This window comes from Gobio gobio (assembly GCF_949357685.1).
Source record: "Gobio gobio genome assembly, chromosome: 4".
Taxonomy (NCBI): Eukaryota; Metazoa; Chordata; class Actinopteri; order Cypriniformes; family Gobionidae; genus Gobio; species Gobio gobio.
The window spans coordinates 65,333,182-65,351,033 of record NC_137100.1 but is presented as its reverse complement, the minus strand read 5'-3'; the positions used below and the strand labels follow the sequence as shown (position 1 = coordinate 65,351,033).

The window sequence follows — 17,852 nt, the reverse complement described above, 5'->3', positions numbered from 1 at the left end:
TGACAGCCTTAGAGGACACACTAATGCTACAATGTATTGTGCTTTAAGGATCCCACACAATTTGTGCACCATAATACCTCAAATACCGAAACTTATCTACAATTTTCAACATGACAAATGATACAGTACATGAAAACACCGAAGGAGGGACCAGAGCCACATCAAAGAGACATGTGAGAGCACCCTAGCAACCACATGACAACACCCTGGCAACACATATGGCTTTGGGTTATGTTACTTTTTATGCTTTTCCCTTGTTAACTTCCCTCCGTCTCGTTCACTTGGATATACGTCATTGCGTACATTGCACATGTGCCCACTACATAGGAACCCTTGCAATGGGTTTAAATAGAGAGCTCTTAGGCTGCGTTCACACTGCAGGGCTTAATGCTCAATTCCGATTTTTTGAAAAAATGCGATTTTTTTGCAAGGCCGTTCACATTTCCAATTAAATGCGACCTTTTGTGATCTCCTGTGTGAACGTGAAATGACCCAGAAGTGACCCGCATGCGCAGAAGAGTACTCAACGGTCAACGACGTCACTTGTTGTTTACGGAAGTAGCTCCGTAAGCTACTTCGTTTAGTTCGTTTAGCTTTATTAAAGTTATTTTAGCCAGGATCGTCTGTAACCACGCTCGGCCATTTCGCTGGAAATGTTTTCAAAAACCGCCCGGTTCCGATAAGAGCCCTCGAGTTTGGCCTGAATAGAGCTGTCCCCCCAAATATTAATTAACTCCGAAATCTCGCTTCCCTTCCACTGACTGGTCTCAGCATCGTCCGCCATAGATGTTTATCTTCTCATTCCCGCCTACTTCAACGTACAATGATGACGTTAGTCGCGTATCAACGACGTGCGGGTCGGATACATGTGACCTGGCAGTTCAGACTGAAGAAGCATTTCAAAAGATCGGATATGTATCGGATTTGGACCACATACCCAAGTGGCCTGGGTCGCATTTGAAAAGATCGGATCTGTGTCGTTCAGACTGTCATGAAAAGATCAGATACAGGTCGCATAAGGGCAAAAAAATCGGAATTGGGTCGTTTCAGCCTGCAGTGTGAACGCAGCCTAAGCCCTTTGATCACTTGTGGGTAAATTAAGTTGCTGTTATGACGTCACAATTGTGTTGTGGTCTATGGATCTGCCTAGTAGACTCGCTCCCTCTCTCAAAATCGAGGGGTTGAGGGTCTGTCCAAATAAACTTGAATGTATGAACGGACTGACGGGTGCGTAGGTGGGTGGTTGTTTGGATGGATGGATGGATGGATGGATGGATGGATGGATGGATGGAGGGAGGGATGAATGGATGGATGGAGGGATGAATGGATGGATGGATGGACTAATTAATGGATGGAGGGATGGAGGGAAGGGTGGATGAATGGGTGGACGGATGATGGATAGATGAATGCATAGACGGACAGAAGGACGGATGGGTGTGTGGGTGGATGGATGGGTAAATGGATGAATGGATGGACAGAAGAGTGGATGGATGGATGGATGGATGGATGGATGGATGGATGGATGGATGGATGGACGGATGAATGAATGAATGAATGAATGAATGAATGAATGAATGAATGGATGGATGGATGGATGGATGGATGGATGGATGGATGGATGGAGGGAGGGAAGGGTGGATGAATGGGTGGACGGATGATGGATAGATGAATGCATAGACGGACAGAAGGATGGATGGGTGTGTGGGTGGATGGATGGATGGATGGGTAAATGGATGAATGGATGGACAGAAGAGTGGATGGATGGATGGACAGAAGAGTGGATGGATGGATGGATGGATGGATGGATAAATGCATGGACAGACAGACGGATGGATGGGTGTGTGAGTGGATGGATGGGTAAATGGATGAATGGATGGACAGAAGAGTGGATGGATGGATGGACAGAAGAGTGGATGGATGGATGGATAAATGCATGGATAGACAGACGGATGGATGGGTGTGTGAGTGGATGGATGGGTAAATGGATGAATGGATGGATGGATGGACAGAAGAGTGGACAGACAGACGGATGGATGGGTTGGTGGGTGGATGGATGGATGGATGGATGGATGGGTGTGTGGGTGGATGGATGATGGAAGGATGGATGGATGGATGGATGGATGGATGGATGGATGGATGGATGGATGGATGGATGGATGGATGGGTGTGTGGATGGATGGATGGATGGATGGATTGATGGATAGACTCGCTGTCCAAATAAACTTCCCACATCCACTTGACGAAGTTGAACGGCAATGGGTATTCTCATGAGGGGAAGGGCATTGGGAAGATGGCGAGTGAATGGCTACCCGAATAGCAACATCTGGCCCACATCTGGTACGTGTTGAATCCACATGTACCAGATGTGGCCCAGGCCGACACAATGTTGCTGTCTGGGTACCAGCATCAGTTACGTCGGTGTAGCCTAGAAATCTAGACTCACTCTAGCAGCAGCAAATATAATTTGCAGCCAGGGCCGTCCAGCAACTCTCCGTTGGCTTATGAGCTGGAAAAACCAAACTCTGCTCAGGCCAATCACATCGGGTATAGAGTCGGTAGGCGGGCTTAACATAATGACGGTAAGTTCCACGTGCTACTCGTAAACAAAGAAGCTGGCGAACGGCGGTCTTTCCAATCAGGTTTGGCCGTGACTCTGGAAGACTTGAGTTAAGCTTTTCTTCGAGGAAAGAACAAAGAACGCCACTGAAAGTCATTCTTAAGAAAGGAAGATGTTTCGGAGTTTTGCCGACCGGATACGGCAAAAGTTTAATCCATCAACTAGCTCCGCTTCACCTTCTTCATTGATCTGATTGGTTGTAGCGCTATCCTATTGCGTGCTGAGGGAATCTGAAAGACAAACGTTTATCCCGCCCCTCGGATTGAGCCCTGCCAATGGTGAGTTCCCAGACCCAACATCTTTGATATGGGTCTGGCTTGTCAGGCTAGCGTCGGTGCACTGTCATTCACAAATCTTCCGTGGCCTCATGGGATAGTAAAGTGTCCATCATATGCACACTTCAGAATTCTGCCAGAAGTAATAGGTCATCCGGGTACTTTTTTACTCTTTTATGAGTGAATTATTGGGCCCTATTTCCAGGCGCGACGCAAGTGTTGATTGCTAGTTTCAGCCCAACGCAGTTCTCATGTTCATGCCCAGCTCCACATTGTTTAAATATCAAATGAACTGGTGCATCTGTTCACCCATGGGCGTCTGGTCTGAACACCAGGTGTGTTCAGGAGCATTGTGGGAGTGTTGCTATTGTGAGGAACTGAAAACGACTGACAATTGACCAACACAAACCTGCTCTAAAGTCAATAGTCATGGTGCTAGTGCAATGACTATTGATTATCTTGGGCCCTGTCTCAAAATAACACTTGCAGTCTTCATCTGAGTCTGCACTTTTGTGACATAACGCCGTTTTGACTGTCGGGAAGAAGTCCCCTGTGGAGCTCGCACCAATGCTCATATCGACCGCAAAGGGAGCGCTCTCGAGCACCTTTCTGAAACCTAAAATGACTAAATGGGACACCCTACAGTCTCATGGACTCCAGGCCTTTGTAAGTCCACAAGACCTAAAGTGCATATTTGGGACAGGGCCTTGGTCTCCAATGTTAGAGCCTGTGTCTGAAATCGCCCCCTATACCCCTAAATAGGGCACTATTTGAAGGGACAGCCATTTGTAGTGGTGTCCGAAACCATAGTGGACATTATTGAGTGCACTCATTCAATCCTACAATGCATCACAATAACAAGTGTACAATATACGCTCAACCATAGATATACATAATAAAGGCTAGATGTCGTACGGCGGAGTCTCTAACGTCATCACCGGCGGCCATCTTGTCACAGGCAAGCTTTCTGGCGGGCTCCTGATGTAAGGAGAGTGATCTGAACACAAATACTCTTATCTCGCTGAAATCTGGACGGATTTACAAATGGTTTGGTTTCTTACAAACGTTATTAACTTGGCTATAATTCTGGATGCTTGAACAAATTATGAATAATTATTCAGAAGTATGCAGGGTCATAACTACATCTCTGATGTTTATAACAAACCAAACAGTTTGAAAATCGGTTGAAAATTTAGCAAGTTATGGTTATTTTAAAAGTACATGCACCATTAAAACACAATTTTACGAGTGAGCGAGCTGACTGTGACAAGATGGCCGCCAGGTGCGGACGTCGACCTCCATTGGCCAGCAGCGCGGATTAGACATCTAGCCTTTATTATGTATAGCTATGCGCTCAACGGCTAGAGAATACTCATAATGCACTGTGAAAGACACACACCGAATTAATTCCTGCATCTGACCAGAAGACGAAGCTAAGAAACTAATGTTTATACATAGTTTCCATGAGTTTAAGATAAACATTTTCATTACTACTGGAGCTGCCAGTTTGCTAAGCAAAAGCGGCAGTGTCCGAATTCACTCACTCGTTTTCATTCACTCCCCTCAAGTAATGTAGGGAATAGTGAATGAGGAAATGGCGGGCGATTCAATGGTAATGAATTATCATCGCCTGTGTCTTGTTGAGTTCCTCGTTTAGTGAAGTATTCAGTGCCCTCTGTTTCCTCACTTCCTGGTCGAGTAATGTTTTCAGAGCTGTCGCATTTGCTGCTGCCCCGTTCTATTTATATTCTTTGTCATTTTTGTTAATAAAAGTAAAGTTGCACATTAGATCCTCGTCTCCTCATGCTTTCCTGCCCCGCTGCACATTTTCTTTAGAAAGTATAATAATGTAATTTGTCTCTCTCTTGCCTCTGAATATGTGGGCTGGTCAGTTCGACATATATGTTTAATGGGTGTCTCACTGAGGCTGTGGTTCTTTCCCTGAATTCTATGGCGCTGCCTTGACAACTCTCATTAACACCCTTTCCTTCCTGAGAAACTGCTTTGTTCATCGCATAATAACTCCCCACTGGGGATACACGCTGTCTCGAGAGTTTGTATTGTTACCTGGTAACAGAAAGTCCAGGGCGGCACGCAGATGTTGATCTCTGTGTCCATCTCTCTCATCTCAATTCATCTGTAGTGCCCAGAAGGACTGAGGCCCATGAAGGACGGTTCGGGTTGCTATGACTACTCGCTTGGTACAGACTGTACGGACGGGTTCAACGGCGGCTGTGAGCAGTTGTGTCTTCAGCAGCTGGTTCCTCTTCCCGATGACCCCACGTCCAGCAATGTGCTCATGTTCTGCGGGTGAGTGAGTACAAGCACATAAATAGTTACATAAAAAGCACGATCCGTCCATCCGGAGAATGGTGCACTCTAAAAATGCTGGGTTAAAAACAACCCAAGTTGTGTTGAAAATTGACTAACCCAGCAATTGGGTCATTTTAACCCAGCGGTTGGGTTAAATGTTTGCTTAAAACAACCCAATCGCTGGGTTAAAACAACCCAAATGCTGGGATTATTCACCAAAGATGCATTAAATTGATCAAAAGTGACAGAAAATACATGTTTAATGTTACAAAACATTCAATAAATGCTGTTCGTCTGAACTGTCTATCCATCAAAGATTAAAGAGAAATAAAATGCATCACAGTTTCCATAAAAATATGAAGCAGCACAGCTGTTTTCAGCATTGATAATAATCATAAGGGCAGCAAATCATATGAGAATAATTTGTGAAGGATCATGTGACACTATAGACTGGAGTAATGATGATAAATTCAGCTTTGATCACAGGAATAAATTACACTTTACTGTATATTCACATATAAAACAGTCCCCAACGCTGGGTTGTCACATCTGTCCCAGGATCTGAGTAACACAAAAACTACCCAAACACTGGGTTGTCACGTCTGACCCAGGATCTGAGTAACACAAAAACTACCCAAACACTGGGTTATTACGCCTGACCCAGGATCTGAGTAACACAAAAACAACCCAAACACTGGGTTGTCACGTCTGACCCAGGATCTGGGTTGTTACGTCTGACCCAGGATCTGAGTAACTCAAAAACTACCCAAACACTGGGTTGTCACGTCTGACCCAGGATCTGGGTTACACAAAAACTACCCAAACACTGGGTTATTACGTCTGACCCAGGATCTGGGTAACACAAAAACTACCCAAACACTGGGTTATTACGTCTGACCCAGGATCTGGGTTACACAAAAACTACCCAAACACTGGGTTATTACGTCTGACCCAGGATCTGGGTTACACAAAAACTACCCAAACACTGAGTTGTCACGTCTGACCCAGGATCTGAGTAACACAAAAACTACCCAAACACTGAGTTGTCACGTCTGACCCAGGATCTGAGTAACACAAAAACTACCCAAACACTGGGTTGTCACGTCTGACCCAGGAACTGAGTAACACAAAAAACTACCCAAACACTGGGTTGTCACGTCTGACCCAGGATCTGAGTAACACAAAAAACTACCCAAACACTGGGTTGTCACGTCTGACCCAGGAACTGAGTAACACAAAAACTACCCAAACACTGGGTTGTCACGTCTGACCCAGGAACTGAGTAACACAAAAAACTACCCAAACACTGGGTTGTCACGTCTGACCCAGGATCTGAGTAACACAAAAAACTACCCAAACACTGGGTTATTACGTCTGACCCAGGATCTGAGTAACACAAAAACTACCCAAACACTGGGTTGTCACGTCTGACCCAGGATCTGAGTAACACAAAAACTACCCAAACACTGAGTTGTCACGTCTGACCCAGGATCTAAGTAACACAAAAACTACCCAAACACTGAGTTGTCACGTCTGACCCAGGATCTGAGTAACACAAAAACTACCCAAACACTGGGTTGTCACGTCTGACCCAGGATCTGAGTAACACAAAAACTACCCAAACACTGAGTTGTCACGTCTGACCCAGGATCTGAGTAACACAAAAACTACCCAAACACTGGGTTGTCACGTCTGACCCAGGATCTAAGTAACACAAAAACTACCCAAACACTGGGTTGTCACGTCTGACCCAGGATCTGAGTAACACAAAAACTACCCAAAAGGCTCAACCCAGGATTGGTTAGAAAAAATAACCCAAGATTTTTTTGAGTGTATGTTCAGTTTAGTATAGTTTTTTATTGGCTGAATGAACTCTCATCGGTGTCACTGTGTGTGTGTTTGTGTGCAGGTGTGTGCAGGAATACAAGCTAGCAGCTGATGGCCGCTCCTGTCTTCTTCTGGCCGATCACTGTGAAGGACCCAAGTGTGCGAGACAAGACTCGCGCTTCAACGACACGCTCTTCAGTGAGATGCTCCGTGGGTACAATAATAAAAGCCAACAGGTGATCCTGGGACAAGTCTTTCAGATGACCTTCAGGTGAGTTTTTCTCTTTATGGCGCAAGCTTTATTTTTCTAAAGTGAAAGTGAAGTGACGTGTGGCGACCCATACTTGAAATTTGTGCTCTGCATTTAACCCATCCAAGTGCGCACACACAGTAGTGAACACACACCCAGAGCAGTGGGCAGTCATTTTGTTGCAGCGCCCAGGGAGCAGTTGGGGATTCGGCTCCTTACTCAAGGGTCTCACCTCAGTCGTGGTATTGAGGGTGGAGGAGGGCGCTGGTTATTCTCTCCCCCCACCGACAATTCCTGCCAGACCTGAGACTCGAACCCGCAACCTTCGGGTTACAAGTCCGACTCTCTAACCATTAGGCCATGACTGCCCCTTGTTTTATCTTGTTGAGTGCAACCGTCAGGTTCTAGAAGTAAAGATCCCATTATCCGATTTGTTTGTTATATGCAGTTCAGCAGAAGCCACAAATGCAATGTAAAAAAATCCCGTAAAATTTACAGTAAAAAAACGGTTGCCAGAACTTTACCGTAAAAAATACGGTAGCAACATTTTAGGTTTTACGGGACAGCACTTAGTTTACTGTCTATTTTACAGTTCAAAATCATATAAGTTAAAGGTTTATAATTGTAATAATTATAAAAATGTACGTTAAATTTACAGTAAAAAAAATGTTTCATTAACTGAAATAATGTTAAATTACCAACTATTACATCTGTTATGTACCTTTGATATTGACAACCACCAATCACGGTGGAGATGAGAGTCACATGACGAATCAGAGCTTTGAGGAGGACCATACTCATTCACACAAACACTCAACACCATCACGGAAAAGAAAAAGCGCTCATTTGAAATAGAAACTTTTTGTAACATTATGGGCCCTATTTTAACGATCTGAAACGCAAGTGTCAAAGCGCGAAGCGCAAGTAACTTTGTGGGCGGGTCTCGGCGCTGTTGCTATTTTCCCGGCGGGATAAATGGCTCTTGCGCCCGGCGCAAATCTAAAATGGGTTGGTCTGAAGTAGCTTCATTATTCATAGGTGTGGTTTGGGCGTAACGTGAATAAACCAATCAGAGCGTCATCCAACATTCCCTGTAAAAGCAGGTGCGCAAGATCCATTATGGATTGCTATTATTATGGCGTATTTACCAGGCGCACGCCAGGAGCGGTTCACAGCCGAGGAGACTGATGTTCTTGTAAGAGCAGTGAAAGACAGAGAAGTGAAGTTGTATGGGGATGGGAGAAACCCACCCAAAAGAGCGTCGGTTAAACAGGCGTGGGAGGAAATAGCCACAATTGTTTCATCAGCTGGCATCCCCAGGACATCGCACCAGTGCCGCAAGCGCTACAATGACATCAGAAGACGGGGAAAGTCCAAGCTTGCCAGCATCAATCGGGCACGCCGTGTAACGGGAGGTGGATCTGCCTCTACTCAGGACCTGACGCCAGCAGAGGACATCGCTGCGTCCACCCTCACCGATTTTTTTTTTTTCCTGGTTCTTGACGGACAAACCAATTTGTTAGATGACCTTATATACATATATGTCTTGCCAGAAGTTGCCACTATTGGGCAAACAGGTCTCCTTAATTATTAGACTACAATTAGCCTGAATCATTTGTAAGCTAGATTTATGCCTATTTTTTCACATCTTCGTGGCACACCACAATGATTTCCGTCATCTCATGTGTTAATATTTTTTAGTGTAACAATTTATGTTTTGCAAAAATAACTGTTGCATCTGTGTAGATTACATGAGCAAAGTGTATGCGCGTTGTGCACGCTATACATTATGGTCAAGCATGCGCCCTTAAAATAGCATAATGAACAACGCGCAACGCGCCACTGACTTTAGACTAGGTTTTTTCTGGTCAGTGGCGCAATTGTTTAATGGAACAGCAAAATAGCACCAGGGATTGTTTGCGCCGGAACACGCCTCCTTTTTTGCGCTGAACCGCCCAGGGAGCGCAAGTTCATTCACTAGTTTAGCGACGTGCTTCTGTGGAGGGAAAAGCGCGCTTTGCGCGGGTGCAAAATAGGAATGACACATGCGTCGGTGTACAAAGTCAATTTCGCTGGGTGCAAGATAGGGCCCTATAAGTGTTTTTACTGTCGCTTTTGATCAATTTAATGCATCCTTGCTGAATAAAAGTATCATTACTTAATTACTTTGAGGAATTTACTTTATATTGAGCATGCACACTTTCCAATTGAGTTTTATATTATACCCCAACATCTAATTTGATTATCATTCGCAAAGCTTCATGGGATGCATCGCCCATTCCCGCATAAGAGCCAACAGATCCAGTATTTCGACCTTCAAACACTTTTATGCTCAAAATCAAAGTTTGTAAGGATGTGGTTCATGCTGGGTCGGTGCTTTTTTCAGAAGAATTGTTTTGGAGGAAATGAATAAACTCCATAGCGGTATTCTGTGATGACTTCAAGATGCATCAGTTATGTTTTGAAGTCCTTTTTCTGGTCTAAAGTGATTTTGTTCGGCAAACCCATTTCTCAGAAAGCCTCGCGTTTGAAGGGAATATTTCATAGCCAACACAACTGCTTTCATGACCACTTGCAGCTGTCACTCTCACTTACGCTGGATGCGTGTTGCGGCCCAGCCGTTCTTCTGATGAACATAAAACACTCCATCTTTATTAACTCATCAGCGGTGTGTGTCAGCGCTAATCCCAGCACTACACTACCACTGTCAAACCCCAGGAAAACCATTTCGCTGTCTGAAAATAAAGACAGATGCTTCGTGTGGAAAGACACATTGGCTGTTGTACTCGACTGATCTCACCCACTGGCCTTTACTAACAATTATAATATTTTTCTATTATGTGTAAAGGTTCTTATGATTATCACAGTGTGGTTGCAGCAAGGATGAGTTTGAGCGGGATCTAGTTGCAGCAGTAAAACTTTAATTAACAATAACTCAGAGAGAGAGCAAGATGCATGAACAGAACAACCACTTAGAACGGACAAAGAACTAAACTAATCGGTAAACTAAAGTAACACAATAGGTTGAAAGGGTAACAAACAACTAGGAAACTAAGGGGCTGTTTACAAGACACCATTTTCAATTACAAATAGGAAACTTGTTATGCGTTTTGGCCGTTCATTTACGTTTTGGGGGCCTGAAAACGGTGACATAATGTGCATGTGTTACGTGTTCAGTCTATAGGCGCGTAGTGTTTATTTAAAAAGTGACATCGCCATCTACTGGCCTGGCTTCAGAATACATCGCTTGTAGTCGTTTTCGCAGATCCGCGTAAATGGGGATCATTTTGACAAAGGTGTCGTCTGTAAGCAAAAACATTTCTGTTTTTGGTACATTGTTGTCTTGTAAACATACCGTAAGTCACACTAGGAAACTAAGTCTACTTAGGGTAGAGATACACCAAACCAACGGCAAAGAACTAGCGCTGATCAACACGCCTGCGTCTGCGAAAACATCTGTGCTTGAACACACCGAAAGGACTAATGCTGCGTTCACACCAAACGCGAATAGAGTTCAATGTTAAGTCAATGGAAATATGCGTTGACGCGATTCCACCTCATTCGCGCGTGTGACGCGAATCAACCGTCTTGCGCAAGTGATTTTATTTGGTGCTTTTTTGCATTTGCGCGTTTGAAGCGAATTCGCGTCTGACGCCCGAGTTGAAAAATCTGAAATTTGGCGTCTTTTCGCGCCACGTTAACCCAGGGCTCGACATTAAGCATGTTCACGTGCTCGTCCTTCGGGCAAGTAAATCTGTCATTCACTTGTCCGGGTAAAAAATGTCCTTGTCCGGAAAAAAATCTATTTTTTTGTGTGTTGTAAATAAAATTTATTCTAAAGCAATATTCTCACCAGTGTTCAATCAGCTTTGACATATTTAAATCTGCATATTTGTGATATTTGTACCTTTTATAAAGGGCATTTTCCCCCTAATCTTATTAAATATAGGCTATGCTTCAGCTTTCCTTTTATATTCTTAAATTTGATCAATAAATTAAATTAGAAGAAGCCACTATAGGGCTGTTACCAATCAAATTAAATAATTTACACTGAAAAATTACAACTGCATTAAATAATGTTATGAGATTGTTTTAAATATTTTTTTGAATATACAAATAAGAAAAGTTGGAGATAATGTTTAAACATGAAACTAAAACGCCAGTAGGTGGCGGCAGGTGACCGTCTGAATGAGTCATTGAGTCGATTCGTTCAAACGGCTGATTCGTTCAGGAATGAGGCAGTCGTTTACGGATAGGTCATTGAATCTTTGATTCAAACGATTCATTCAAAACGCTGAATCATTCACTAACACGCTGTTGCGGTGACACGCGTTCTGCTGTGATCTTTGTTTGGAACTATTTTCACTGCTGAAATAGAACAAAAACACTCAATATTGCATCTAAAATGTGACTTAATGTTAATAATTGTTTATGGAACTGTCATATGAAATCAGTGTCATTTTCAGTCGTGATGTTATTCAGGAAAACAGCACTCTTGTGATGTTGCAACTGTATCATGTTATAAATATAAATAAACATTTATATCTGCATTTCTATATTTTTACGGCAGTGTGTTAACGGAGTTTCTCTGTGTGAGCGGTGCACATTTGTTTCGATTTCTCCTCGAGAGGCTGCGCGAGTGTCAACAGCAATTTTAAAATTACCGTCAGTTCATTATACATTATATATTATCATCCACTATCGATCGCCACTTCACACTAATGAATGCAGAATCATTCTTGCATTTTGGTGATTCCCTAGTTATTTTTTGTTAATGACGTTTTATCAGGCTACTTGTCCGGTTGGGCAAGTAAAATTCTCTTTCACTTTCCCCTTCAAAAAATCCACTTGTCCCGGACAAGCGTTGATGTTGAGCCCTGGTTAACCAATCAGGAGCCTGCTCGCTGCTGTCACATGGTAAAGTGACGTGATGAGAAACCCTGCATAATTAAAAATACCACTGTTATTGTGTCACAAAATTTAGTTTGAAGACTTTTTCAGGTGAGAATGTAGTTGTTTAAAGCTCAAATCTGTGGTTTATTTATAAAGAAAGCGCCTATTTAAAAAAATTTATCTTGCGTTATTGGAGTTGTGAGCTCCAGTGGATCAGCGGCGCTCAGCGCTCATTAACCCCGGCGAGAGCAGCCTTTCCTCGGCCAGTCCTTCTGCCGTCTGCCGCTGGCTCTGATGGCCTGTAGTGGTTCACCTTGTGTTGATCTAACGGCCGATCTTTGCTCTCATGAATCTATCATTTGTTGTCTGCCAAATCGTTTTGACTGAGGGCAAAGAGAAGTCTCATAACTTTATTTTTTAAGGATATTTAAATATACATGCAGTGAAGATAATGTAGGAGTTGCCTGGATCACATTTGTGTGGCTTTTAATGTTTAATATATATTTTTAATGAAAATGAAAAGAGGCAGAGGTGTTTTATGACATATTTCTCCTGGAGCGTCTTGAATGCGCGTCTATTTCACTTCAAACGCTCGATTTATACGCACGTCGAATTCTCTGTGAACGCACAAATGGATTCAAAATGTTCAACCGTCCACACGATTTTGACGCTATATTCGCTTTTGGTGTGAATGCAGCATTGGGGCGAGTGTCAAACTAACATGTGCGTTCTGCACCTGCGTGTAAAGGAGATAACTGTCTATTTAAGCAGATATATTCATCATTCAAAAAGGGAACGTTTTCAACAAAGCAGCGTTTGCATACCGTTTTGAATATCAATCACGCTGATCACGTTCTTCACTCATGTTATTATGAAAATATTTGCGCAGTGTTGCTCAGGTAAGATGATGTAAAACCAGAACAGCCTTCTGTCTGTGCCGTCTCTCTTTCATCACTTATTATTCTTGTGCACTGATTCGTTCGCTAAGCTGAACAGCCAATCAGAGTTCTCTCTCTCAGCGACGGCCCGACGCCAATTCTACACTGAAAAACTAAGTTAGCTTGGTGTCTTGAGGAAGTTAGGAACTGAATAAAACTACACCAAAACAGACGATAAACCTGGCAATAATGACATCACATTGTAGAATGCCATTTTTATACATTGTAGTTTACTCATTGTTATGGAAGTTTGTTTCCGCCATAGAATAAAAAATAGAAAATGTGACGTTTTATTTCACAGTTATAAGTTTACGTCTCGCAATTCCGACCTTTTTTCTCAGAATTGTGTGATATAAACTTGCAATTGTGAGGTACAAAGACCGAATTGTGAGCCGGCTTTTTTCTCAGAATTGCGGGTTTATATTTCACAATGAGAAAAAAAATGCAATTGCGAGAAAAAAAAAGTCTTTAAAATTTGTCTTTTGTGATTGTTTTCGGCTAGTCCCTGAGGTGTACAATCATACACTCTAAAAAATGCTGGGTTAAAAACAACCCAAGTTGGGTTGAAAATGGACTAACCCAGCAATTGGGTTGTTTTAACCCAGCGATTTGGTTGTTTTAAGCATACATTTAACCCAACCGCTGGGTTAAAACAACCCAATTGCTGGGTTAGTAAATTTTCAACCCAACTTGGGTTGTTTTTAACCCAGCATTTTTTAGAGTGTACTGCATACACGACACGTTTCATAGCATGCCTGAAATTACCCGTAACAGATCTATACAGGTGGAGCTGGGGAAGGAGGAGGGTTTCTGAAAGCGCTGGAATTACTACAGTAAATGCTGAGCAGTATTTAGAGGGTTGAGCAGCGAGCTCATTGGCTACTGATACAGCAGGAACCAATCAGCTGTGCCCAATAGAGAATGACGTGATTGCGAGCAGGTTGAGTCAAAGGACATATCAGCCAGCGCCATCTAGAGTTTCATGACAGAACTTTATATTAACGACAGCCCTATATTGTTAAACCAACGTGGTTTAGACGACGGACCCATGTTCGTGATTGCGAGTTCTGTCGTTGTCAGAAAACACACCCCTCATTGTGATTTCTAGTTGTTGTTGTTTCATGTATCCTCAATTGGCTTGATTAAAAGCCTGTTTAAACATATTTGAAGCATTAAAAAAGAGTATATGAGGGTTTTAGTGTCATTTTGATGGACAGTCAAAGATGATTCAGACACCAGATATCATTTTTCACTAGTGTGTGCAGGACACTATAGTTCATTTATGTATGTGAGGATAGCAAAATAAAGTAAACTGTGTTATATTATACCTTACAATTTTTCATACAGTGGACTACAGTAAAATTGATAACAAATTTGGGACCAAAGTGATTCTGACACTTTGAGCTGACCATGTTTTTTTTATTTTTTAATCGCTAATGCGACAAAATGAAGCATTGCTTGGTCATTGGTTGACCTAAATTGGTATTATTTAATTGTGTTCTTAAATTGAACAGCTGATTGGTTGATTGTCAGACATTATCAAGATGAATTTGTTCTGACACAGTTTCATATTTTATTACCATTTTCTGAACTATAGCGAATAAACTGTGATAATGTGAGAAAATGTTGAAGGTGTCTGAATACATTTTGATTCGACTGTAGCTAAATGTTAATTATCTGGGTTAAAAAAATAATTGAGTCCCGGAAGCCACTGAAACCAGATGCACTTCTTTCCTCTGCACCTAGACGTTTTCTAGGTCTGTGCTTTTATGCTCTGAGTGGTTTGGTAAAGCTCAAAGAAAAAGGGGAAATAGTGCACATATTTTCAGCGAGAACACTCGTCTGAAGGACAGCCGTGGATTACATCTTTTTTCTTCAGAAAGTTGTAGTCTTCCTTTATTTTCTGTAGTGTTCTGGAGGCAACAAAAGAATGAGCCGAGCGTGATGACCAGAGGCTCGTTTTAATCTCCCGCCCCTGTTTAAAAGGACAAACTAAATGAGGGCACAGCATAGCTCACCTTGATGCATGCATCTTCTTTGGATTGGTATTTATTGTAAAAAAATATGTTTTTATTGTACAAGTTAATATTCTACATTGGCTTTAGTACATAATTGCCACCTTTGTATTCATTTAGCACATTATTCAATAGTTTACACAATATCACAATTGGGAGACCTTGGCAACATAACATTTGAAATCCCCTGAATTAAAAAAACATGCATATGTAACTTTTAGGCAAAAATATGCTATATTTCAAGTCTGAAGTCTGAGCATTAGCTTTGTGTGAGGAAAAGGCCAAACTGAAGCCATTATTTGTTGATAATGTTCCCCTCTTAGCAATGTCAAGGTGATTCAGGCAAACTTAGATAAAAGTGTCTGCTAAATGCATAAAATATCATTCGAAGACTATTTTACTTTGTTTTTTCATGCTTTGCACGTTTGGCACTGCTTCTCACAGTGTTGGTACATATTGTTGGTTTAACATAAAAAAGTGAGCTACCTGGTTTCCTAAATTTTTAGTTCATTTAAAGAAATAATTAAAAAAGTTAATACAACAAAGGAGACTGGTTTAGTACATAGAAACTCACATTAATTATCTAAGTTTATACACTATATTGCGAAACGTTTTGGGACGCCTGCCTTTACATGCACAGGAACTTTAATGGCATCCCATTCTTAATCCGATGGGTTTAATATGGAGTCCAGCTCTAACAGCTTCAGCTCTTCTGGGAAGGCTTTCCTCAAGGTTTAGGAGTGTGTTTATGGGGATTCTTCTAGAAGCGCATTTGTGAGGTCAGGCACTGATGTTGGACGAGAAGGCCTGGCTCTCAGTCTCCGCTCTAATTCATCCCAAAGGTGTTCTATCTATGTCAGGACTTAAGTTCCTCCACACCAAACTCCTCATCCATGTCTTTATGGAGCGACGCTTTGTGCACTGGAGCAGTCATGCTGGGACAGGAAGGGGCCGTCCCCAAACTGTACCTATAAAGTTGGGGGCATGAAATTGTCCAAAATGTCTTGGTGAAGCATTAAGAGTTCCCTTCACTGGAACTAAGGGGCAACCCCGCCCCATAATCCCCCCTCCACCAAACTTTACACTTAGCACAATGCAGTCAGGCAAGTCCCGTTCTCCTGACAACCGCCAAACCCAGACTCGTCCATCTGATTGGCAGACAGAGAAGCGGGCTTGGTCACTCCAGAGAACACGTCTCCACTGCTTTAGTGTGTGTGTGTGTGTGTGTGAGAGAGGGGTAGGAATGAACAGTTTATTTAATTTAATTGTAAAATACTAATGTTCGCTAACTAATTCCAGTTTTACCTTAAACTTTATGCAAGCAGCCGTTCTGGGTTTTCCAGTGTGATTTTGTAGAAAAAAAAATTACATTTTTTTTTTAAACGCATGTAATATCACTTTTTGAATAGCCTAATGTTTTTACTCTACAGCTGTGCAGTTTTAAGGGACTTATGGACATTTTAAAATGTATTTGCTGAAATTAGTAATGATATTTATACATGGCAACATTTTATTTAAATTTCACATGAAATATCTACATTTCTCCTGAGAGCGGCCCATTCTCTCACTAATGTGTGTAGAAGCGAACACACACACACACACACACACTCCTGAGAGCGGCCCATTCTCTCACTAATGTGTGTAGAAGCGTCCAATGGCCTAGAGCTTGATTTATACACCTGTGGCCATGGCTGTCTCTGTCTCAGGCCTTTGTTTGACCCTCATCACGCTAATTTTCTCTTCAGGGGTTCGTGTCCCCCTTCACTTCAGCAGATGCTTTGATATGCAGATGCATCTCTTTACCAACTACAAATCCAATGGCAGGAGACGTGACTCAGGTCTGATGCGGCCTGAAGGGCTACAGATGCTTTCAATCACATTTTACTCATGATGATGATACTCATCATTATGCCTCATTTTAGTGATATTCATGCAGCTTTGGCCATATGCATCCATGGAAACAGTTTGTGGAAATTCGTCATTAGCGGCAGAGTGCCAGTAATGATATAACAAACAACATTCAGGCAAATTTTATTTGTGCAGATTGGAAAATCATTTCTGATTATGTTTGCTTTTGGCAAATTAGGAAAAGGTTTGTTTTGTTTGACTTAACATCAAACAATGAGTTTCCTTGGTAACACAATAGTCATTATTCAACATATTTGACAGATATTATGCAATGTTTTTGAACTGTTTTATAAATTCAAATGAAAATATATTAAAGATTCATAATATTTCTAAATATTGTATCTGGATATATTACCTAGAAATCATAATATAATGAGCTCAGTGAATGTTATTATTCCAAATTTTTTTGTATGAATATGTTGGCCTTACTGTTATCTATAAGCTAGTGTTGCTCCAAAACAATGACAAAATTCACATTTGGAAGATATAAGCATTCAAAACTTACAGTCTCTCACTTCCACCAATAAGGATCAATGAATTTGATGACATCACTTTGCACTTCAGCTTCTCATTAGATTTTCTGTCCAATCAAATGCTCTCTAATCTCTGCAAAACGGACTTCAGGATGGACTAAAATGAACTCCCAAAACGTACTGCCAGATTCTGGAAGATGAATTCTTCAAACAGTGGTACTAGAGGATGTGGTGCTGGTCCTTCAAGAGTCACTCTCAACCTATCTGTCCATAAAGCCTATAAAAAAACCTTCTTCATGTATTTTACAACACTTCAGCTTGTGATTCTTATCTAGTGGGGGTC

At 41.9% G+C, this 17,852-nt stretch overlaps 1 protein-coding gene across 1 annotated transcript in view; it reads left to right on the top strand.

Annotated features, from left to right (window-relative positions):
* astn2 (astrotactin 2) overlaps window positions 1–17,852 on the top strand; it is a 512,045-nt gene that overhangs the window by 300,522 nt on the left and 193,671 nt on the right. Inside the window, exons 11-12 of the mRNA XM_079815958.1 lie at window positions 5,036–5,202; window positions 7,115–7,303. Of these exons, the coding sequence (XP_079672084.1) occupies window positions 5,036–5,202; window positions 7,115–7,303 (356 nt within the window). The remainder of the gene's footprint in view (window positions 1–5,035; window positions 5,203–7,114; window positions 7,304–17,852) is intronic.